The following is a 26,821-nucleotide window of genomic DNA, read 5'->3' on the forward strand; positions in this document are numbered from 1 at the left end:
ATAACTAATCAAACAAAATTAATAAAAATTATATAAAATATATATATAAAAAATTTGAAACCTGAATAGTGGTGGTGACAGCTGCCCTTACAGAATTTAGGATTAAGGTTACTTAAAGTTATTTATAACAAAATTTAAAATAAATTATTATAGTGAAGATTAGGTTAGGGTTAAGATATACCTGGTGGTTGAAGGTAGTGCGGTGGTTGGAGGTGGCACCAAGGAGACTCATCTGAGGGAGGGGTAGTGCAGCGGCGAGAGAGATAGAGAGAGAGAGACGGACTGTGGTGGCTACGAACGGAATCCTCTGCATCGATGGCAACGTGCACAACAACAAGGAAGATAATGGCAAAGACGGCGACTTCGTGGAGCGGTGGCGACAAGCCTCCTTGGTGCGGCAGTAAAGGAGAGTGTGAGAGGAGGGAGAAAGAGGAGAGAAAGATTTCGAAGAATGAGGGAGGAAGCCCTCTCACGCTTATTATTTCTAACTATTAATCTCCACATACAAGTTATTGACACATACAAGTCTAAACAAGTTCTTTTAACCTAATTCACTTCACGGGCGGCCTCTTCTTAATACTTCGTGTTCTTCTTCTTCTTCTTCTCCTTCTTTTTCGTTATTTTTCTTTTTCATTATTGCCGTCACCAATACCATCTCCTCCTCCTCCTCCTCCTCCTCCTCCTCCTCCTTTTTTCATTGGAATTTTTTTTCCTCCTTTCTTTTCCTCCTTCTCCTCCATCATCTTCATCATCGTAATCATCATCGTTATAGTCATCGTCATCTTATACGTATCGTTGTCGACGTTATTGTTATCGTTATCATAGAATTTTTGCCATATTGATGACCTTGCTTGATCCGAAATTGATTTGGATGTGTTTTTGTTGATATTTCAGTCATTTTTGTGTGTTGTTTTTAAACTGAGTTTGTGTGTCGCAATCAATAAAGAAATTCGGTGTAGGAGTTACTAATCTGAATTATTATTGTGATGAATCTGTTCCATTCTCGTTTAGGTATATTTTGGAAATCCTTCGGTGTATTGTGAAAATTTTTCGGTGTAATTTTTATTATAATAAATTCTGTATAATTCAAAACTTTTTATCTTCTGTTGCTTTTTTTTTCTTATTTTTCATCATCATCATCATCTTATTTTTTATTATTCATCTTTTCCTTCTTATTTTACCTTCTCATTTGAATTTCTTCTTCTCCTTCCTTTTCTTCTTTCTCCTCCATCATCATGATCATCATCGTTATTATAGTCATGTCATCTTCTTCTTATACGTATCGTCGTTATCATTGTCGTCATTATTGTTATCATTCTCGTAGAATTTTCGTCATATTGGTGACATTGCTCGATCCAAAATTGATTTGGATGTGCTTTTGTTGATAATTCAGTCATTTTGTGTGTTGTTTTCAAACTGAGTTTGTATGTCGCAATCAATAAAGAAATTCAGTATAGGAGTTATGAATCTGAATTATTATTATGATGAATCTGTTCCATTCTCGTTTCGGTGTATTTTAAAAAAATTTCGGTGGATTTTGAAAATCTTTTGGTGCATTATGAAAATTTTTTGGTGTATTTTTATTCTGATAAGTTCTGCATAATTCAAAACATTTCTGTGTATTTGTAGTAAATTTCGGTGTAAAACTAAGACATTAATGTGTATTGTTAAGAATTTTCGATGTATTTGTACTGATAAGTTCTGCATAATTCAAAACTCGTCTTCTTCCTTTTCTTCATCTTCTGTTGTTTCTTCTTCATCTTCTTATTTCATTTTCTCATAATTCTTTTTACGAGAAAAAAATCAAACAAAAATGCAGCAACAACAATAGCAATAAAAAGAACGATGAAGAGGATGAAACACACGAAAGAGAAGAAATGCGAAGAAAAATGAGAAGAAGAAAGAAGAGGAGAAGGAAGAACACGATAGTGGAGAAAGCGCGTGTTGACATACTCTCTAATTATTTTTGTTAGATTTAGGCCAACTTATATACTAAAAACTTGTATGTGTAGTAGGCATACTATTTCTAATAACGGTCGGTTTTATTAAAAAAAACCGACGGTAAGGATTTGATCATGACTGAAACGATGCGTTCTAGTAAATTAATTTACTGTACGATCAAAAAACGCGTGCCTTTTTTATTTATTTTTTAGCCACTTGTTACCGTCTAATCTACCAATAAAATTGCTGGTAAAAACCGATGATAAATCTTAACAATTTTTAGCATATTTTTTTGTAATGATATTTCAAATTCCTGTTATGATACAATTCAGATATGTAAACTCTTTTTTTTTCATTAATAATTAAAAAGATGTTTAGGAGAAATCTAATAAGATAATAAATCATTTATATTAATCTTAGAGAATAATTATCTCTCAAAATCATTTATAGTTTTTGCTGATCTCCTGATTCAATTTATGCATATAAATTCTTATCCGACGTGCAAGTTTCATTTCATTCAATTATTTATTTTTTAATTTATTGTATTATCTCTTAAAAAATTGATGTTTTGCGTCATTATTTTTTATATTTTTTATAATATAATTTTTTTTATTTTTTATCTATCACTTTTAAGAAAACAAATGGTATATATTGCATTTTTCGTTCAGAAGACATTGTACATATAGAACTTTTTTATAGACAGACAACCTTTAAATGCTTATATAAGAGAACACATCTGAATTGTGATCTTTATTTTATATTTTTAACCTAAAGGAAATTATTTAAGTAAATTATGAGTTTCTAAAAAGAGAAATACTACTCTTCATGCATGGAGAAACAAAAAACTATATTGCAAGAACACATGATAATATATATCTCTCCAAACCCCCTAGATCTCCAAATACGAAGGGTTAGATTTTTTTTTGATAGACATCAGAGTATAAAGTGCAAAAAAGAAATTAGACAAAAATTATCCTAAAGAAAGCAATTTCAATTAAATATGTATAAAAACTTAAAGAAATACACGAGAAAATTAAAAAAAATATATTTCAATTGAAGTTTATGTCTTTATCGTGCCAATCTATTCGCACAAGTATTCGTTTTTTGAAACTTGTGAAAGATGTTTCAATTGCTTAGCCTACTACATCATTCTTTAATAGCGAAAATTAATGCTCTTGTTCTTGTAGAGTGTAACTCCATGGTTTCTTTCATGCTAAGTTTTTATTTAAAATTTTTTATACACTTTTAAATTTAGAAACATTTAGAGATGCCTAAATATGTTTTGAAACTCAAGTGCACTACGTTCGTTGCTGAATCATTTTCCGTTAACGACGTGCTGATGTGGCTTGATGACCTTGACTATTAGTAACACGTGTTACTTCGTAGTTTGGCCACGTATACTAGTATGATGTGAATTGAATGTTGTGCATCAAATTAGTCTCTTCACTAATTTTTCTCCTTTTTTTATAAATTCAAATTTCTAATATCTTTAAATGCACTAATTTTAATCCTATTTTTCACATGTTTATTGTTGGATATTCATTTTCTTTTTCCTTTCTTTCTTCCCTTTTGGAGTTGCTGAGTTTATTAATCCTAAAGAACACGATAAACCAATTTAGCAGGTCATAGTTGATCTTACAGATGACAGAGTTGATTATAGCTTTGAGTGCATTGGGAATGTCTCCATCATGAGAGCTGCTCTGGACTGCTGCCACAAGGTGAACACTGCCATAGCAGTGCCACACTGACTCAATTGTTCAAATATTACTCTAGATGGACATAACCATCAAAATATATGTTTTGCTGAATAGGAATTTGCTCTGCATTCAACAGTATACACCATACACACCTTTTTCTTCTCGGGTAAATTCAAACACATCTTTTTTATTAAGACAAATCGAGGATGACCTTTAAGAATTTGGGACTTCCCAATTTTTAATATTATTCAAAACTGAGGCTTATTATTACAATTTTTTTATTCTTTATAAGAAGCACCCTTTTTTTTTTTTCCTCAATTTTATTTGGTGAACTGAAACGTGCTTGCCTTTTCTTTTTCTCCCCAACCAATATACAGATATTGAATCAAAGTTAAGAAGAATTGAGGATGACCCCTAAAGGATCTGGGATTTTTCATTTGCATAGTATTATTTAAGGAGTTAATTTGCAAGCTAATCTTGCTTTGAAGCCTTTGTTTGAGAGAGAAGTGAGTGAAGACTAAATTTTATATTTTCTTGTAGTATCTTTTTTAATATTTTTTATCCCTACTGGTATATTTTTATCCCTCAAATACTTAGATATTTGCTCGGCATGTGAAGTTTTTTTTTTTTCATTTTTGTTAATACTGTCTTATTCTGTTTTGCTGATTTTGTCAATAGTTTAATTGAATGATTCTGTTAAAGATGGAACAATTTATTTGCTAATTCTATTGAATTGATCAATTTTTTTGCTAATTTTTTGGTTATATGTTCAATTTAGTTTAGATTCTTTGTTTAGTTTTTCTTTTGTTGAATTCTCTAGCTTTGAGTGCTGATTTTTCTGATTTATTTTTTGTTGCTAATAGTTTGAATTCTTGTATAGGTTTGTTATTTCCAGTGTTGCTGAGTAAATCACCTGATTATTAGAAGTTATTGTTATCAACGCACAAAAGAAACAAATATGTCAAGGCAAAGGACAAATTGACATCACATCTCTGAAGTTAGTTTAGAGTTAGTTACAACTAATCTTGGCTAATCTTTAGTTTCTAGAAGTACTTAGTGTTAGTATATATCATTGTTTAGAACTAAGATCGAGACAAGTGTATTCACTCAAATATATTAATTTTTGTTGTTTGAACTAAAAATATATCTAGCTTATAATGTAAATTTTATGATTTAGATTTCTTGAATTTCTCCTTTTTAGACTTATTTTGTGATTATCATAATTTTAAGATGTGATTATGCTTTTAGAAAAATAAATTTTAGAAAAATAAAATTTCAGAAAACAAAGTAAGCTATGGTCACAATTTTAAAATAGAATGACCATAGATAACAATAGTCACGGTTTTTCAAAACGGTGACCATGTAGTAAGCTATGATCACGGTTTTATAATATGGTGACCATAGATAAGTTACGGTCACGTTAAAACCACGATCATAGACTGCTATGGTCACGATTTTACAAAAGATATTACTATATTTAAATTCTTCTTAGTGTGCCTTTTTCAACAATAAAAAATTATCTCTTCATCACAAGCTAAAAGCAGCTCCATTGAATGTTAGAATTGTAAGATTAATGTTCTTTTCTAGGCTCATTATATGTCTTCTTGTATGTTGGTAGGGCTTGTATAAGAATAAATAAAGAACATGCATATTGTTATGGTTAGTGGTTTGTGTGATTAACTTGTTACTAACAGTTCCTATAACTAATTAATATGTTGCACTAATTTCTATGGAAAAAGATTCACTGAAATGAGAAAAATTGTAAAGTGACAAAAAAAGTTAATTATCATTGACTTTGTAATTTTTATCATATGTAACTTTTACTGTCTTAATTTAAAGGTGATTAAACTCTTACTTTATCAGATTTTTTACTTTAGAGGAATTTAATTCAATCTCTATATTTTTATCGTTTTAGCTTATTCAATTTTTGAATGTCAAACTATAAGTAGTACTTCATATATTGCAACTAAGATCAATTAGTAGTGACAAGAATTTAATCATGCATGGTTATTACTGATCGACTAGTTTTCTCCACTCAGGTCCTTTTGAAGCACGGCAAGATAAGAAAATACTACAAAATCTCTATTATTGTTTCCAAATGTACTATGAACTATTGTTTATAGGTGAATATCCTGTATTTGCTGATATTCTTGCTGATCTCACGAATGGAACCAATTGCTGCAAGCACCGTAATAAGGAAGCATGTGAAATTCAAAAGTTGGAGTGCATACCACTTTAACGAAGCTACTTTTATGTTCCTCTGAGCAATGTGCATTTGTATGGGGAAAAACACAATGAGTGGCCAAAACCCAATTGCTCCAAGTAGGGCAAGAAATGCGTGGAAGAATGGCATGGCCATGGCAATTATTGTCCCAATTACAACGAATATTGTCCTCCAAACTAACCTAAACATGTTCAACCTGAATTTGAAGATCCACAATTTTGTTGGGTGTTCTTTGTTTATGAAATCTGAATGTGGCCACATTATGTTAGCACCCATCTCAACTATGCGAAAAAATGGTTGAGCCATCACCTGTCACATCATATTCATGTGATTATTCAAGTTGACAAAATTGATATACTAAGAAATCTTTGAAGAAATAATAGGAATGATATCAAACCTGATATGCTCCCACAATGTGAATGACAATGAAAACATTACCAAGAGCAACCAACCAAAAGGGCTCATAGAATCCAAAGCCAGTGAGGATGTTGCCTGGTGTGTGTTCCCCAAAAGCAGCATAGCCAAGTCCACCACATGCAAGGAACAATACTGTCATCATACTGATCCCTACAACATTTGCCTTCTTCATTTGTTGGTTCTCCGGTGGATCTGATTTCAATGTGTCCTAAATATATTAAACACCATGAAATTAAATAATGCCGTTAGTACCCATTTTTTATAATCCTGTATAGGATAAAATAAGTACAAGTAACATAGTGAGATTTATTACCATGATGTCATAAACAACAGTGGCAAAAGAACAAGCAAGTGCAATGTTTCCCATAGCACTAAAGACCCTCCAAATTTTATCTGCTTCAGTCACCTCTGCTCCAACTTTGACTCCAGTTAAACTAGTTGCTTGTCCTTTTCCTGCTCATACCCAAAATGTCTTTTAAATATTAAAATAATGATACTTTTGGATGATCTTTGAGCGGTCACTTGATCTCAACATATCTTTTTTTCATTTTAGTGTTTGAATGTAAGCTCCGTTCAGAATATAGGTACAAGTAATAACCTGAGAGCAGCACTGCTAGGGAAAGTCCACTTCCAATAAATGCATAACCAAAAGAGGTGATAGCAGCAATGGTTGAGAGCCATGTCAATTTGTGGAAGTCTGGAATTTGGGACAAGAATATTTGCCCAATCCCAAAACCAATCATGTAGGGATTATTTGAAAACTTGCAATAAGCATCGTGGCCTTTTTCATGGAAGCAAATTGCTTTCTTTATAGCCCTGTCACATGCACACACTTAATAAATAGATTCAAGGTAGTGCTTTTAATTATTATATAGATGTTATTAGTTTCTGAATTTTTGTAACTTACACCAAACTTGTTGAAGTGGTGATTGCATATCCCACTGTCACACCAGCCAGCTTCCCATATAGGATCAATCCACAAAACACATGCATTTTCCCACCTATTTATCCATTTGAGATTCAGAAATTCATTAAAATATGTACGCAATTTTATAAAAGTATTTCTCTTGCTCCCAACTAGAAAAAAAAAATACCTAAATATGAGTTGACGGCTTGCATATAAGTGTAGTTCCTCTTGCCAGTAACAGGATCAGGATATCTATAACAATCAGCTATGAAATTGTAAGTGAGAATGGAGATGCATGAACATGCAATCATAATGCCAATGCCTGCTATCCATCCAAGTTGGGCCATGGCCCATGCAAGTGCCAACACTCCTGCCCCAATTACCACTGTTATTATGTGTGTTGTTGCCGTCAATACATCCCCTGCACGTATAAATAAATTGGTGAAAATTTACAGATAATTGTTTTTAGAATTTAATTTTTGATATATTAACAGTATAAACAATAGATATAACAAAAAAGATAAACAATCAATTATAATCAAAGGTACGGTTAAAATGGATACATGATAAAACATGAGAAGATTTAAATCCTATGTTAAGAAAATTCTTAATATAGTCTTCAATTTTCATCAAAGTAAATATAAAATTAATTTTTATTGAATAGATTCATATTTTTATTAGGCAAATATGTGTTTTAATAATTAGCAAAGTTCAGGTACCTAGTGCACTGTTCTTTCTGATTTTCTTCTGAGGAATTGTTATACAGGTTTACAAGATACTCCATATGACAAGCAAAATTTGCTTTAGAAATAAAAATTTAATTTTAATTTTAACGCTGCCAATGAGTAATAGCTCAAATAGCATAGTCTCTCCATACTCAATTAAGAGGTTGCGGGTTCGAGTCTATAAAACGATGTAAATACACCAAAATTAAACTCTAGAAATAAAGAAAAAAAATTCAAATATAATATGCTTTGATAAAATATTTTTTTTTCTTAAAAATAGCAATGTTTTTTCAACTATTTTACATGCATGTTAAAAATTAGTAACATGTGTAGAATACACATTGAAATATAAAATATACATTAAAAATATTTAAAATAATATATATCATTGATTTTTTGTATTCATATACTATTTATTTTTTTTGTGATATTAAATGCATTAAAGTTCTTATATTGTTTAAGAAATAGAAAATTGTTAGGCATGCACGATATGGAAGGTTCTATTTCCATTCAAAACGATTACATGATTGGTTACCTTAAACTTAAGAGTAGTGTGATTTAATCGTAAGAACTTATGCATATTATTCAAATTCCTCAACGCGAAACCGTTTTTTAAAAATTTAATAATACAATTAGCATAAAATATTTTTTTTCCTTCGAAGTTTGCATGATATTCAATTATTCATCCTTAGGATGAGGATCGGAGACATGGTGAAGAAGATAACTAAAAGAAAATGAAGAGAAAAGAAAAAGAAAGAAGAGTAATTAATTAGAAGAGAGAGAGATCGCAAACCGGTTCTTTTGGATCTGCCATCATCATCGACTTCGACACTTTTGTGTGTGGCGGGAACAACGTTAGACGCTGCTTCTTCTTCAATGTCCATCTAGAATCAGATCTTGTTCCTGATCCTGAATTGAATTGAATACGCGCTAATTGGTTGTGTTCTTGAAACACAAAAGTGATATGAGGAGGAAGTTATTTAAGTTACTGTGTCTGAAGAGTTAGAAACCTTTTTTAGAATGAAAGTAATTGAGACCGTTTTAAAATTTGATTCACCATTTTTTGGTCAAATTAATTTGTCTGATCTAATTTTGATAAAAATAACACGATTTAATCGATTATATGTGTTAAATTTTAAATATTAAAAAATATCTTTAAAAAAAATATTTTAGACATCTTTATCTAAGTGACTTCCATCCAATAATAGAAATATTGACTAGAATGTTTATGGTTTGTTTAGTTTATGTTTTTCACCTTTTTGTATATTTTATTTTTATGAATTTTTAAAACAAAATAAAAAGTGAAAATAATAAATTTTGCTTACAGTTTGTATGATCACCTACTTTTAATTTTCATTCACAATAATGTTCCAAAAACAAAAACGAATAAAATTAATAATGTCAACCATTTGAACGATTATTATATATTATTTTTATGGCTATTGCATTGTTGAATCAATATTTACAGTTCTTTTTCATGGATGAAACCAAAAATATCCGCAGTCAAAATTAAAATAGTAACCAATCATGCATCTTTCACTTAGCTTACAAAGCAGTTACGGCGTGATTGGTTTGCTTATCTTAAATTTTATTTTCAGTAAAAATGAAAAAGAATTTTGAAAAAATGTTTGCTTATCTTTCTTTTTCCTTTAGTTCCAAATTTTATTTTATTTTTATTTGTCTTGTACCAATATCACTGGATATATAAATGATAATTTTTTAATGGCAATCTTTCTTAAATTATTTCTTTGATTTGAATTAATATAATCAAACTAATAACATAATAACTAATCACATTTCTTAAAATGTAAAAAATTAAAAATAATATATAGAAAATGAAAATAAGAAATATTTAGGCGATTAAGTGTTCACTTGAGTTTCAAAACATATTTAGGCGTCTCTAAACATTTCTTTTTTAAATTAAAATATTTTTTCCATTAAAAATCAACTTTGAATTCTTCACTTAAGTCTTAATCTAAAGTTAAAAGTGTATAAAAAATTCAGAATAAAAATTTATCAAGAAAGAAATCCATAACTCCTAATAATCTAACACTATGTGTTTGGAGATCTAGGAGGCTTGGAGAGATATATATTATCATGTGTTCTTGTTATATAGTATTTCGTTTCTCCATGCATGAAGAGTATTCCCCTTTTTTAGATACTCATTTTTGGGATAAATGACAGTATTAAGCCAGTTTGCATCAGAATTTATATGATTAAGTCAAACAAAAAAGTGAGACATGGATCAACCAAAAGCATATTTTTATATAATTCGAATCAAATATATTCGAACTAAAAAGCTTAGTAATTTGAATCAACCATGTTCGAATTAGTAAGGAAGTTTACAGTGTGAATAGTTCGAATCAACCTTATTCAAATTAGTGAGAAAATTTGCGGTATGAATAGTTCGAATCACACTTATTTGAACCATGCAGTGTGAATAGTTTGCAAGTGTGAATCGTTTTTATTCGAACTTCACCTTGCATGGTTCGAATCAGTGTGATTTGAACTATTCACACTACAAACTCCCTCACTCATTTGAAGGGGGTTGATTCGAATTATCTAACTTTTTAGTTCAAATAAGTTTGATTCGAATTATATAGAGACATGTTTTTGGTTGATCCATGTCTCATTTTTTCGTTTGACTTAATCATATAAATTTTGATGCAAGCTGGCTTAATACTGCCATTTACCCCATAATTTACTTAAATAATTTGCTTTAGGTTTAAAAAAAAAAAAAATCACAACTCAAATGTGTTCTTATATGAGCATTCAAAGGATGTCTGTCTACAAAAAGGGTTTGATGTATACATTGCCTTCTGAACAAAGAATGCAATAATATATACTATTTTTTATTAAAAGTAATCGATAAAAAATTTCTTTTATATGACGCAAAACATCATTCTTCTCGAGAGAGAGAATACGATAAATTAAAAAAACAAGTAATTGAATGAAATGAAACTTGATAATCGTTAGATGGGTAAACTATCAAAAAACGCATTCGAATAATTTGTCGTCGATATAAATGCATCTAAATTTTATTATTGATAAAAATATTTTTAAATAATTTAAAATATGATAAAAATATTTAAAAAGAATATTATTTTTTTATAAGTGACAAATAACTTTTGTATTTGATAAATCACTTGTGTATTTGATCTAAAATTTTATACGAATAATATTTAGATAACTGTTTAAAAAATACACGCAAAAAAGAGATACAAATTTGATCTCTATATTTTTATTTTTTTAAAAGTATTATTAGTTGTTGACAAAAAAATCACAAAAAAAAATATATACTTAGCAAAAAATCACCAAATTTTAAGAATAAAAAATATCTCATTTTTCTAATTATGTTTGTAAAAAATCGCATCAAAATTCAATTTCTAAAGCAGTTTTTGAGAATACATATTTAATGTTAGACATTTTTGTCACGTTTTTAAATTATTTGAGAAAATTTTTATTGATAACAAAATTTGAGCACATTTTTGTTAGCAACAAAATTATTTAAGTGTATTTTTAGTGGTTTATCCGATAAAAAATTTATATGCTTATAAAAACTGAAATTAAATCAGGGGATCAACAAAAACTATAAATGATTTTGAAAAGTGATTATTCTATAAGATTAATATAAATGATGTATTATCCTATTAGATTCCTCCTAAACATCTTTTTAATTACTAAATGGAAAAAAAAAGTTTACATATCTATATTGTATCATTATAAGGATATGAAATATCACTATAAAAAATATGCTAAAGAACATTAGATTTATCGTCGAATTTTATCAATAATTTTACTGACAGACTGGACGTGAATTTTATCATCCCACAATAATTACTATCGAATTTACAAAACCGCTCCTAAATCCGATGGTAACATGTGACGAGAAAATTTAGTGGAATGCACTATTTCGGTCATGATCAACTCGTTAGATCGGTTTTTTTCAATGAAAATTTTGAAAGTTATTTGAAATAATAGGCACGAGAGGGCCTCCTACCTCATTCTACGAAATCCCTCTCTCTCTCTCTCCTTTCACACTCTCCCTTGTTGTCGCACCAAAGGAGAACTGTCGTTGCCACTCCATCAAGTCGTCGTTGCCTTCCTCGTCATCATGCACACTGTTGTCGCCACAGAAGACTCCGTTCGATGCTGCCATAGTCTGTCTCTCTCTCGCCACCACACTCTCCTTCCCTCCGACGAGTCTCCCCAGCACCACCTCCAACCATTGCGCCACCTTTAACCACTGGGTATACCTTAACTCTAACCTAATATTCACTATAATAATTTGTTTTTATTTTTTTTGTAAATAACCTTAAGTAACCCTAATATGGAATTTGGGTGTTTTGTTTTTGTTAGTCTATGTTAAGTTAGTTAGTTTCGATTAGTTTAGTTTAGTTTATGTAATTTACTTAATTTTTTATTTTATTAGGATTTTATTTTTCTTTGAGCATGATTAGTTTGAATCGTAGGTTGTTCGTGTTAGTACTGAAGTTGGTTTTATATTTCTAAATATATTAAATTGTTTAAGTTTTATGTTGGATTTTTTTTAGAATAGAGTTTTTGGATGGAAATGGGAGAAAGTTGTCTAGTGATGCCTTCTTGACCCCTTGTTTACTGAAAAATTACGGAGTAATAAGGAGATGCGCACTAGAACGGCTAAGATTTGATGTTTGCTTAAATATTTTTTTGTTTTAATTTATGTTTGTAATTGTTTCCTCTCTGAAAATTGATAAAAAAATTTTGTGAAGGTCTCTAAATGAAGGAGAAATTCTGTCAATTTTTTCATTAAAATCGTTTAAAAACATGTTTGATTTGTAAAAAATTAAAGATTACATTTGGTGGAAGTTTCTAATTATAGATAAAATTTTGCTGCTAAAAAATTTAATAAGTTGTGTTGTTGGTTGAATTCTAGGTTGTTTGTGACAAAATAATTCCAAGTCATCGTTTATGCATGTATGATAGGCATAACGCTCTAGCCGCTTTAACTTTTCCGTCAGCTCCGCCAATGTCGCCTCACGCTTCAACGACTTGGACTACACATATTAAAACTAACTAATAAAATAAATCAAGTAACAGTTAATTCAAGTAATAATTAATAAAGATTAGCAAACTACATACCAGTCTGCTCTTCGTCTTTATTAAAGTCGTCGACCCACCGTATACTTTGACGACCTCGGTGAAGCCCAGTTAGTTTTGTTCATCAGACGACGATGCATGAACCCCTCATCAGTACTAAAATAGACATCAAATCCTTCTTAATATCTGGGCGGAGCCAAATCATGTGGTGGTCGCGCCCCTCACGAATGTTCTGTATTATCTGCTAAAGTCGTCTAGCTATCTGGTGGTCGTAGATCTTCTTGATCAAGATATTATGTTCTCTATCCCATATAATGCTACAAAAAAAAACATTGAGTACCTTCGGATTCGTCAAATAAATCCAGCAGTAATCAATTTATTGTTAGATTTACCATCGAAAATAATCAGCCGGTATAAACCTCGCCGGTAAATGGTTACCGTTGAATTTAGCGACGGGATATGGTGAATATGAAAACGGATCTTGGTGGATGTTACCGTCGAATAATCTCACAGTAACATTTAGCGCCGCTTCATTCGTTTTCCCGCCATATTACTAGTGGATTCATCCGACGGTAAAACCAACGGAAATGTTATTTAAAATTTTTTAAAAAATAATGTTACCGTCAGAATAATTTCGACTGTAGTATTTTTATTTTTTTAAAATTATCTTTTTTCGTCTATTTCTAGTATGCTCTGATAATTAACAATTGAAATAGTGCTTCAAACCTAATGTTAAGTACGAAAAGTTTAAATTACAAATACCGAATGATGGTAATTAAAATATCTGAAACAATGCCAACTATATTACATTCGCAAAACTATATTTACATTCACTGAAACATATATTACAGATACGCAAAATTTCTTAAAGAAATACATATCACAAAACTATATTTACATTAACCCTAGTCAAATTCATCATCTTCTTCCTCTGGTTCATCATCCTCCTCTTCAGATGTAGTTTCCTGATTATCATCAAACTCGTCTTCCTCTTCTTCGTTGCCATCAACTCCGTATTCTTCTTGAATATCGTCGTTCTCTGGTGGAAGTGCATCGAAATGTAGTCTAAGGTCAATGATGTCATTATCCATAACAGCAAACCTAAAGGAGATCAGCTCACCAGTATCAAGCACCGTTTTCGAAGGAGTTGGATCGTCAATCTGGTAAGTTTCCTGACCCCTCTATCGTATCATCAAACACGATGCTGCCTTTTGGCTTAGTCATAACCACAACTACCCAACTAGACTTACATAAACTCGGATAAGGCAAAAAGTACACCTGTCGCGTGCATTTTGAGGTAAAATAAAAGGATCGCAGTGCCTATATTTCCTGGTTAAATTAACTTCAGTGATATCGTAGTTCTTGTACTTTCGTGTTCCTTATCGCGAGTTAGGATCATACCATTCACATTTAAACATACACACATTGTACGTAGTGTGACAGAAATATTCCAATTCAACTATGTTGTGCAACACACCAAACCAATAAGAATGACCACTGCTTGAATTTCCACGAACCCAAACTCCGGCGTTATCTGTTTTCTTCTATATCGACCACTGTAAGGTATGGAACCGATATCCATTAACAGTGTAAATCGGGTAGCTAGTGGCCTTATTCATTGGGTCCCAATAAGTACAACTAGTTCCGAATCTATTGTGTTAGATAGATGCACGCTGACGTATTCTCTGAACTAACCTGAAAAGTTGTACGATGATGTAATACGATTTGCCTCTTGAAATAACCTATATGATAGAATAGGATAAAGAAGTTTTGATTACATTAAGAAGTTAGAATGTTAATGATTACAATATTTACAAGGACTTAATAAACTCACATGAGGTCCGGTGAAATCTTGTCACAGTTAAGCAACACATGCAGATGTGTGACATCAATTTTCTTCTGCTCTAACCAGTAGTCACTGCCTATACCCATTGCAGCTCCTTCCGGAGCAAAGATTAGGTATGTTGTTCCAACCGACAATAATTCTCCCTTCTCATCATTCTTTGCAATTCTTGTTCTATGTGACTCAACATGAGGCTAAAAATAGAATGAGCAAAATGTGGATGTTTCCTTAACTAGGAATGCTTCGCAGATGCTACCCTTAATTTGACTCCTGTTTTTCACGGTGCGCTTGAATGAACCAATCATCCTTTCAAATGGGTACATCCACTGAAATTGAACCGGCCTACATAGTAATGCTTTGAGCGGTAGGTGGACTACTAAGTGTTCCATAATGTCAAAAAAGAATAGAGGAAATACCATCTCTAGCTTACAAAGTATGATAAAAATGTTCTCATGCATGACTGTGAGATCATTAATGTTAAGTTTGGTAGCACATAACTCCCTAAAGAACTCACTTATTTCTATGAGGGGTTTTCAAATGTTGGTTGAAAGTTCTCTGAACGCGACCTAAAGGAAAGATTCTATGAAAATGTGACAACCATGGCTCTTCAACCTAGCAAGCCTACCCTGTGACACATTTACACACCTAATCAAGTTAGAGGCATAACCATTAGAAAATCTCAATCTCCTAATCCACCTACAAATATTTCACCTCTGTTCCTTTGTTAGAGCAAACACCACCTTTGGTTTAGCCCACCACCCATTATTAAGTCTCCTTAAGTTCAGATCTGGCTGCCTGCAAATGTCTATCAAGTCTAACCGTGCCTTATCATTATCTTTTATTTGCTCATCGTCCATTACTGTGTGCATGATATTATCAAACACATTTTTCTCAATGTGCATCACATCAAGACAATGTCAAACCAAGTTGTCTCTCCAATAAGGTAACTCCCAAAATATACTCTTTTAATCCAATTATGCTCCGTGCTATATCCCGGAGGTCTCAAACCGGCTCTGTTTTCGATGATCTTTGGGATTCTACTAACATGATGCCAAACTTGCCTACCACTTATCTTCGCGGGTGCCTTTTGGTGTTCAATAGTATTCTTTTTGAACGAGTCCTTGTTGCACCGAAAATGATGATCCATGTCAAGAAATCTTCGATGCCAGACGGCTCTGAGTGGACCAACCTGACAACATCTCATACGCAAAAAAGTCGTTAATAGTCCACATCAACACAACACGTAGTTGGAATTTTGCCTTCGTCGAAATATCATACGTTTCGACACCTTGGATCCACAAGTGCTTTAACTCATCCACCAAGAGTTGCAAAAAGACATCTATTTTTGCCTTTGGATTGTTGGGACCAGGAATGATGAAAGTTAGGAACATGTATAGGTCCTTCATGCACATTTTGGGACTCATGTTATACAATGTCACGACTACAGGCCAACAAGAGTACGCATTACCAAAATTGGAATTCGATGATAACTCGTCAGAGTACAAAGCTAGTCTAACATTTCTCGGCTCACTCGCAAATGTAGGATGGACCCAATCGAAATACTTCTAGGCTTCTCTATGTGACGGGTGCGTCATGATTTCATCATCTCTCTTGTTGTTACTATTCCAGGTCATGTGAGGGGTCAAACTCATTTATGCATACAATCGTTTCAGCCTAGGGATCAAGAGCAAGTAGTGCATCTGGTTCATTGGAACTCTCTTTAACCGGCGTTTACCAATCTGTTCTCTGTCAACTTGGAACCAGGCGATTTACAAAATTTGCATCCAGTTAGGTCTACATCCCCCTTATAATACAACATACACCCATTCAAACAACAATCAATTTTCAACGAATTTAGACCTAATTTCGAAACTAGTTTCTTTGTTTCGTAGTGGTTTCGAGGGATGCCAGAAGTCCCGACAGGTACCAGTTCGTTACAAAGAGTGGCTCACTTATCAAAAGACTCTTACGTATGATTTGACTCCGACTTAATAGTCATCATTCTAACACATGTAGACAACTCTGAATGAACGCTTCCCTCGAACAACGATCTCACAACAAATTCTAATAGATGATAAAATATCTTTGTCTCTGGGTTAGGATCTTGTTTAGCCTCTTCCTGCTCTGTAACACCTATTGAATCAAACACCATCTCGTTGTATCTCTCTTGGTTACCCTCCCAAGTCATGCCTTCCATGTTTAGTTCTCTTTCTACCCGAACCCTTATTGATCGATAGTCAAACCTATTGAAATTCAAGCCAGACCTATTAATTTTCTGTTCGTCCACTTCTCCGTGCTCCGTCCATATCAAATACCCATCCTCGAACTCAGGGACAGATCAATATTTAACTATGTGGGGGCAAGTGCCCCTATTGAATTTTCATTAAATTTTATCTAGAATACATAAAAAAAATATTTGCCCCAACTCAATAAAAAAATTTGACCCATTAATTTTTTTTCTTAGTTCACACTTTCCAATGTATATAAATGAAAAAAAAAAAAACATAAACATTAATCAATAATAGATATATAAAAGCACCAATATGAAACACATCAATTCAATTTTAGTTGATGAATCTATTATCATTAAAAGTAAAAATTTGACTCTATTAAATACTTTTTTTATTATAAAAGATTAAAAATTTATCCATGAAAAATATATTTAGTTCGCTTAATATTAATAAAAAATTAATATCTAAATTATTTGAATATTTAAAAATAATTTTAGATTTTTGGTATGTTTATGTAAATAAATATTACTAAAGATTTTTCTTATAAATTGCCTATATCAAAATTTGTAGCAAAATTTTAAAATCTAATTAATGGTTGAAGAAAGACCAAAAAAAGAATAGATTGAAAATAAAATACAAAAAAATGTTGTCTGAAATCAAATGACTTAGTTTTTAAAATAAAAAAAATATTTTTACAGAAATTGATTGAGATTCGAAAGAATATTATTTTTTATTGATATTTTTTTAAATTAGTTAAGGTTTGTCAGTAACAACAACATTAGTTGAAAAAGCCTATTCTACTATAAATATTATAAAGAGTCGATTTTGTAATCATATGAAAGATGAATTTTAAATAATTGTTTAATAATATATATATATATATAGAAAGAAAAATATTTGATTGTATTGACAATTGAAAGAAAATATAAAACCTATTTAACTTATATTTTAGTGTTTAAATTTATTCGTTAGACAATTTGAAAATTAATTATATTTTACAATAACAAAATATAATTATAAAAATTATGGTCATATTATATATACATTGTCTCCACTGACAATTTTTTGAATCCGTCACTGCTTATAACTTTTTGTCTATTATTATTTATGATTTTGTCTGTGTATATTATGTTTGTCAAACATTTTTTTTTAAAAAATTATTCTGCAAAGTAACTATATTTTAACAATAAATCAAGCTCATATATTAAATAACAGTTAATAATGCTTAATCCTGTAACATTCTTATAAAGCAAGGTTTTGAAGTTAGTGGAATTTCAGCGTGTCAATGCTCTCAACTATGAATGTACTATTCATGATATGTATATCATCCAACTCATGTCATGCAATGATTCATACATATATTCTCATTGGCTTATTGGCTTATACCATCCATTACATGCCATGTTTCAGTTGATTCATATACCTTCCTTTTGTATTTACTCTTTTATTTTTTTTCTCTTGCCTTTTTTATTTCTATTAGATTGTAAATTTTTTTTTATTAAATATGTAACTTTTTTATTAAATATGTTGCTTTTATATTTTTTTGTATTTACAAATATCCCTTTATCATTAACTATAATTCACTTTTAAATTCTACCAGATTTTAAATGTCATGTTTAATAAAAAATAAATAACTATATTAGGTGAATACTAACAAGAGTAGCTACATAATTTATCTTAGTTAAAAGGATATTTATAGTAGATACAATTTCTTCTTTGCTGAGAATTATGCAAGCTTGAGTATATTTGCAAAGTAAGGAGAATGTCTGAGTATAAATTTTATTACAGTTATATGAACCATTTACTTATTTCATGTATTGATCCCAATCACACGTGAATAAACTTTTTATCCGGTCATTATATTCATTCCAAGTACTTCATGTACACTGAACCATATAATTTTAAAATTTCATACACGTCTCAGTGTTATCATTTTTAAACTTTTGTCATATTCTCACTTTTGCTTTGCCAATTGGCTACTGTTTTTTCACTTACATTGCAATTAATTTTCTGTTTGTCATGATTGCTCATGTTGATCAATGTCCAATCATCGTTGCTTGCTTTATATTGTTAACATAATTTCAAAATGTATAATTTTCTAGATTGCATGACATTCTCATGGGTTTGTTATTGTAATTTAATTTTTTAATTTTTTAAATATTTGGTTTGATTTTTATTTTCAATACAGAGTAAGTATTTCCATTTAGCCATTTTTTCTATTTATACTACCATACCCTCTCATAGTTCTTTACTGATCAGCGTATTTTTAGTTAATTTTAGTTCCTTTTCACTCCACCATCACATCCTTTTCTTATTATTTACGTTTAGCTCTTCTATCCAGAATGAAGTTTCATGATCAAGGCCCATTATTTTTTCATGGAAGTTAATCCTGTATCAATTGAATAATCTCTTTATTTTAGTTCTTTTTTAACTTTTATTTGTTAAGTCATCTTCATCTTTGGTTTGTTAAAATTTGACTCTATTAAATACTTTTTTTATTATAAAAGATTAAAAATTTATCCATGAAAAATATATTTAGTTCGCTTAATATTAATAAAAAATTAATATCTAAATTATTTGAATATTTAAAAATAATTTTAAATTTTTGGTATGTTTATGTAAATAAATATTATCAAAGAAATTTTTTTATAAATTGCCTATATCAAAATTTGTAGCAAAATTTTAAAATCTAATTAATGGTTGAAGAAAGACCAAAAAAAGAATAGATTGAAAATAAAATACAAAAAAATGTTGTCTGAAATCAAATGACTTAGTTTTTAAAATAAAAAAAATATTTTTACAGAAATTGATTGAGATTCGAAAGAATATTATTTTTTATTGATATTTTTTTAAATTAGTTAAGGTTTGTCAGTAACAACAACATTAGTTGAAAAAGCCTATTCTACTATAAATATTATAAAGAGTCGATTTTGTAATCATATGAAAGATGAATTTTAAATAATTGTTTAATAATATATATATATATATAGAAAGAAAAATATTTGATTGTATTGACAATTGAAAGAAAATATAAAACCTATTTAACTTACTATTTTAGTGTTTAAATTTATTCGTTAGATAATTTTAAAACTAATTATATTTTACAATAACAAAATATAATTATAAAAATTATTGTCATATTATATATACATTGCCCCCACTGACAAAATTTTCTAGATCCGTCACTGTTTGAACCCAATATGGTAAAGGTGAAGCGTTATATTCACAGGTCCTAACCACTTAGTCAGACGACACTTTTTACTTGGACACCTAGATACCCCTTCAAACTTAAACGATTCCATGATGAACACATGCCCAACAAACGCATCAACCCCCTTAAAGAATTCAGGTTTTAATCCCCCCTCTCCGTCCACCGTTATCTCTATCATACTTCCAGAGGCGATGACTTGGAATTATTTTGAATCACACAACCTAGAATTCGACGAACAAGACAAAATTATTAAAGTTTTTATAATTTCTGACAGAGCATATCCTATAATTAGAATCTTCTGCAATCCAAACAAGTTTTAAAATAAATCGCACAAAATTTCGGCAGATCTTTTCCTTAACTCAGAGACATCCATCAAATAAATATAACAATTTTCACAAAGAAAAGAATTACAAGCATATATTAGAACAAACACAAATTCAATAACATATCAAATAAATCATAACCGTTCTAGTGCGCAACCCCTTATAATTCTACAATTTTTCAGCAAATAAAGATTTTGAGAAGGCGCTTCTATGCGACCTTCTCCCACTTCCATCCTAAAACGCTATCCTAGGAAAATTAAGTCAAACATAAAACTTAAACAATTGATTATAGATAGAGATAGAAAACCTACCTAAAATACGGATGCACATAATACAGAAGAAACGAGATCCAATTAATCTCAGATAAATAGCACCGTCCTAATAAAAAAAACTTATTAAACTCACAAGATGAAACTAATTAATTCAACAAATTACACAAAGTCAAACACTGTTAATCTCACCTTACTTAACCTACATTAACTTAATTATAATTTCTATTTACTTTAAATTAACATAAGAAAGCATAATCACAAACTGCATTACCCTATTTTAATTAATAATTTGATAATAAAGTACATAACAAAATTCTACACTCATAAAAAAAATGAGAAAACTAAAACCACAAACTCTATTACCATAATTTAATTAACAATTTGAAAAAATACCTAACAAAATCCTAAAGTCACAAAAAAAATCTGAAAAACAGTAAAAAGCCTATACCAAATCCTAATCACAAACTTTATTACACTAATTTAATCAATAATTTCATAAATTATTTAACAAAAAAAATCCTAAACTCATATAAAAATCTTAATAAAATTAAAAAATTATCCCAAACTTACCTTTGATGGTGGCTGCAAGATGTGATGGAGTAGTGTTGGTACCAGTAGTGACGGCAACACTGACGGTAGCGGCGGCGTTCACAACCTCCCTAGCAGTGACTAACAGCTCCAGCGACAATAACATCCAACGGCGGTGGCACCAGAGACTTCGACAGGTAACGGCAACGCTGGAGAGAGAGAGAGAGAGAGAGAGAGTGAACTCAGACAAGTGAGGGAGAAAAAGTTCGCATTTGAATTTTTAACCAGTTGCCGACGGTAAATTCGTCGGTAACTGTGGCGCCAACAAAATCATATTTCATGCCACTAATCACCGTCGGATTTAGTATCGGAATGTAAAATTCAACGGTAAATATTTTCGGGTCTAAGTTACCTTGTATCCGATGCAAAACTTGCCGCTATATCCGTTGGTAACCGTTGACACTAAATCCAACGGTTCTCAGCATTTTTCTAGTAGTGTAAATTTTTTCTGCACAAAGTAATTCAACAACATTATTTAAACAAAATAAAATACAGTTAGTTCAATAGCATTAGGTCCTTACCACCCACTTCTGAAACCATTACTCTCTGGTCTCAGCAAGAATCTTCGTATAACTCGGTCATGGGTTGTCGTACATGGTCTTAATCACATTGGAGATCTTCTCTGTACATGTATTGTTGTTTGGTGCAGACCTATCAATTAAAAACATAAGATCAGCAAACACATAAAAACACATAAAACTTAACAAATTCAAAATAGATTGCGGATAAAAAAATATTAAAATAGTACTCACGCCTGCATGTCATTAGGCCAAATCCTCATCCGTATGATGGGCGGTGGTGGAAGAGCATCTGGCTAGGATGCATTAGAGGAATTACCCACTGCAGTCTCTATCGTTGGAGTTAGAGCGGGCGTAGCAGAAGGAGGCATGTAGTTGGGGTTCGGGACCATGATGAACTGCTAGCCCGGTGGTCCCGCCTATGACGTTACAGGGATCAACGAGGTAGTCGGAGTACAGGGTGATGACTGAGAAGTCATTGGGGTACCGGTGGAAACCCTCCCTCTACCACGACCATGAGACAGACTTGTGACACCTCTGTTACCTGTCATCATATCTGCAAAGAGAATACTAATTAAATCAGCATAGATACAACCCAAATCCTTCAACATTTATATTATTTCAAAAAAAATTGACATAACCTCCCCTAAAATGGGATATATATCTACCTTTACGATTCTTACAAATCCAACTAATCTCAATCCACAACTTCAGTTATGCAAAACTCAATTAAATTCACAATATTTCAAGCAAAAATATATTAATTTGTTTATATTATTGTATACATTTATAAGGACATCATATATATTGATATTTAAATCTCAAAGAATGTCATTATGTAAGTTAATCATTATACATTTATTTAAAAATATAGGAAATAAAGTTAAATTTCACCAAGATTTAAAAAATGAGTGTTAATTGTTGCCCTAAAATAAATTATTTCTTCAATAACTATACATATGAATTAGAATAATTCTACAAATAATGCACTTACATTAACATAGTAAATCAATACAATCTAGTACTTTAAATCTAAGGTATCTTAACAACTTAAAACCTCTAGCTAAAATTAAAAATTAAATCTAACTTGAAGATAATACTAATTATCAACTAAAACACAAATTAGACATAGAGGCATATAATCAAGCATTTGGGATACAAAAGTATCAAACAACAAGAAATAGTACTAACCAAGTATTCCTTCAACATCAATTCACACAAATCAGCATCAATGACACAACAATCAGCAATACATTGTAGAAATTCAGTAAAAAATCAATCAATCAAATCCAAACAAATTCAAATTGAAATTCAAGAAACATAACATGTTGAACTATATATAAACTAACAGCAATTTCTAATAAGAAAAATCCTAATCCTAATAATCTAAATCATCTAACTAGCAGAAAATAATGATAACCAATTCCACTTACTAACTAGAAATTAACATATAACTAAATCCTAAATTAACTTGAACAGAGAGTGATCATGGAACCTGAGCTTCGAACAGAAGAAGTTTCGGTGAGGGGGAGAGGAGGCAGCAAAAGGAGACTGTAGAGGCGCTGCCGGCAGGGCTAACGGAGTGGTGGGGAGAGGAGAGGGTTAGAGAGAGAGAGTGAGAGAAGAGAGGTTAAAGAGAGAGGAGAATTCAAAATGAAGGGGGAGAGGGTTCGCACTTCGAATTTTAGGGCTTGTTATCGTTGGATTGACTGGCGGATAAATCTGATGGTAATGCATTGCAGGTCACCAAAACGCAGCATTCCACTAACTGGGTTTATCAGCGAAAAAATCTGCCGGTAAATCCCAAGCTACATTTCACACTTATTTTTTCCGTTTTTCCTTTAATTATTATTGACAAATTTACTGTTGAAAATAGAAATCCGCCGGTAATTATTTGACCTAACAATTTTGACATCTAAATCGTCAATAAATTTACCAATAAAATTGATACTAATGTGTAATATTAAATCTGACGATATTCAACATTTTTCTTGTAGTGTCAGTTATTTTCTTGTCGTGATATCAATAATTGTGATGATTATTATTATTGAGCCAACGACTAAGAATTTTCTCACTCCACAATCCACATATATAACTTAAGATCATAATATAATTAGTACGATACACATATAAGAATTTTCACTTCATATATAACGTAAGACTATAATATAAGTACCATATATAGTCATATAGATAATGCTTCTTTCCAGTGGTATTGTAGAAGAGATGAAGCTATATTTTTGTTAAATTGTGCATGCATGATAATAAATTTATTGTTGTTTTTTGACTTTTTGTTCGGCCACGGTATTTTCTGACCCGTTAGATAAAAGATTAATTTGTCGTGAAACGAAATTTTATTTAAAGATTTATTGCTGACTAATAAGATATTGTATAAGATAGAATTCAAATTTTCGACACTTACTTAAACGGATGAGAGAGCTAACCACTCGATCAACTCAAATAGGTTATTATTGCATTTTTATCAAAATCTAAAGATTATTGAGTAGGATTGAGGTTGTAACTAAGGAATGGAATGCTGGGGTAGGGGTTTAGAAATTAGAATGCAATGATGATAGTTACATGCTAAGTGGTGGGGTTGGGGGTGGCAGTGTGTGATAACCACAAGCACAATAGAGAGAACATCATTATTATTCTTATGACAAGCATAGTTTGACAAAAATTAAATAAATAAATAAATAGATAAAGAACATATATAAAAATAAAAAGGGACCAAAAGCATGTTAGTGGTGCAAATTTAATGGTTATTATGTGAAACTTTTGCTATTTGTGGTGGTTGGAATATAAAGGGGCAATGTAACTTGATTTAATTTGTTACACAAAGGTGCAAAGATATACTATTATAATTATGATGGAATTGAGCTTCAAATTCCAAAGAGAAAATTCCACTCCCCTCCTCTGTCGGGATGTTAAAATGACACTTCCTTTTCCTCTATTTTATAAATGTACATTCTCCTCCCTTCTAACTTTTAAAAATATCTTCTTTAATCCATTTTAAACCTTTTGAGTTAACTAATGTTAACTTTATCCATTTTTTAAAAAAAAATAAATTATTTTTTTAAAAATACCTATTAGCAAAAATTTTATTTTTTATTATTAAATTTTACTTATCAAAATACTTTTTTAATAAATTATTTTTGAAGTGGCATAGTGGTAGATGAATTCTTAGTTGGTCTTATTGAAGGGTAGGTATCTTAGAAAAAAATAATTTAATTATTAATTTTTTTAAAAGTATTTTGGTAAAAATACAATTTAATCTATAAAAAAAACTTATTAAAAGGTATTTTGGTAAGTAAAATTTAATGATAAAAAATAAAATTTTTGCTAATGGGTATTTTTTTAAAAAATAATTTATTTTTTGTTAAAAAATGGATAAAGTTAATATTAGTTAACACAAAAAAATTAAAATGGATTAAAGAAGAGGTTTTTTAAAAGGTAGAAGGGAGGGAAATGTATATTTATAAAATAGAGGGGAGGGGAGTGTCATTTTAGCATCTCGTAAGGGAGGGGAGTGGAATTTTCTCAATTCCAAAAGATAGATATTAATATGCAACTTGGCGCAAATTATAATTTTTTTTTTACCGAAGATAGGAATATTCGAACTCGCGACCTCTTAGGTGAGTATGAAGAGATCAGACTATGTCATTTGAGCTATATAACTAGAAGAGACCGATAAGTAGCGAGAAATCCTAGTTTTGTTAACTCTGCTTTAAAATGATTGCTAATTTGAATAGAATAATAAACTAAAGGATCAATGTATATATCTAAACCCTAAAATTAAGATCCTATATATTAGGATTTATAGCTTGCAAGTCAAACAATTAAAGACCACGAATTTATTTGTGTCATTGCTCCAAAATACAGTGATGAGTAGCATTGATATGTTACTGTCAAAGAGAAGAAGCCACAAACTAGAAAAGCTGCAACAAAGTAATAAAGATCAAATTAGGTCCCCTCCCAATACTTGTGTTATGTGTGGAATTTTAATTATTTCATTTTTTTATTTCTAAAATATGAAAATGTCTCCCTTATTCGAACCCTATATACACAACCAAAAATAGAAAATGAAAATGGCAAATTGCTACTAGTTTTGTTTGAAAATATTTTTTATTAGACAAAGGGCTATGACTGCTGTTCTATTGGTCTGCTATAACTCACAGAACTAGCCAAACAAAAGATAAGTTGGTGTGCTAACTGTTATATTAGTTAGAATTTCGATTTAACTCTTAAAATTTTTTTATATTATATTTTTAAATGAGTCAACTAAATCTGATAATTTTATGATTTAAATCTTGTTATAATTTTACATTTTACATACTTAATTTACCGTTCCAATTTCACATAAAATCTCAATTTCTTTTTACCTTGCTTCTTATAGTAACCCTTACTAACAGAAGCTATTTGAATTCGTCAAACGATAAGTACAATTAGGTCGAAACACACAATGATATACTTAGCAGCAATTATCTTTATTGTTTTTGAATATCTCGCGTCAAAATACTTTTTGCAGGTATATTTTGGAGAATCTTTCTATAGAAAACAAATGTAATATTTTGGACGAGATCTTTTGTATTTTTGATCACATACTTTTTAATGTTAACTACTTAACTATATTTTTTCCAAAAATAGTAAGTTTACAAAAAAAATTAATTACCAAATCAGTTATTATCATGTGTATATTCAATTATATTAGGTGTATACTAAAATCAGCACTAATATAAAATATATATTAAAAATAAATTAAATAACACATAAATATACACAAATATATAATAATTTATTTTAATAACTAGTTTTAGTATACCCATAATATTTTTGGTGTATATT

General features: G+C 30.5%; 1 protein-coding gene and 1 long non-coding RNA gene across 3 annotated transcripts; one reads left to right on the top strand and one right to left on the bottom strand.

The window, feature by feature from the left end:
• Positions 3,072-4,802, top strand: LOC110264433. The gene is made up of 3 exons (XR_002350599.1): positions 3,072-3,804; positions 4,016-4,144; positions 4,519-4,802. It is a non-coding gene; the product is annotated as an uncharacterized LOC110264433 (long non-coding RNA).
• Positions 5,597-8,940, bottom strand: LOC107606284 (amino acid permease 8-like). Of its 2 annotated transcripts, XM_021106580.1 has the most exons (8): positions 8,922-8,940; positions 8,705-8,820; positions 7,374-7,607; positions 7,187-7,280; positions 6,878-7,095; positions 6,593-6,732; positions 6,260-6,487; positions 5,597-6,171 (listed from the first exon to the last, which is right to left on the bottom strand). In XM_021106580.1, exons 2-8 carry the CDS (start codon positions 8,793-8,795, stop codon positions 5,749-5,751), a joined length of 1,428 nt encoding a protein of 475 aa, XP_020962239.1. In that variant the 5' UTR covers positions 8,796-8,820; positions 8,922-8,940; the 3' UTR covers positions 5,597-5,748. The 2 variants fall into 2 exon arrangements, with proteins under 2 accessions (XP_020962239.1, XP_016163810.1); XM_016308324.2 differs by having other exon boundaries at positions 8,705-8,934.

This window comes from Arachis ipaensis, chromosome B07 (assembly GCF_000816755.2).
Source record: "Arachis ipaensis cultivar K30076 chromosome B07, Araip1.1, whole genome shotgun sequence".
NCBI classification, from domain to species: Eukaryota; Viridiplantae; Streptophyta; class Magnoliopsida; order Fabales; family Fabaceae; genus Arachis; species Arachis ipaensis.

Excerpts from the sequence above, each read along its gene's own strand:
- LOC107606284 (XM_021106580.1), bottom strand. The coding sequence starts at position 8,795 with ATGGACATTGAAGAAGAAGCAGCGTCTAACGTTGTTCCCGCCACACAC. Across the intron at positions 7,608-8,704 it reads TGGCAGATCCAAAAGAACCG|GGGATGTATTGACGGCAACA; the intron begins GTTTGCGATCTC and ends TTATACGTGCAG. Across the intron at positions 6,488-6,592 it reads CTGTTGTTTATGACATCATG|GACACATTGAAATCAGATCC; the intron begins GTAATAAATCTC and ends TAATATATTTAG.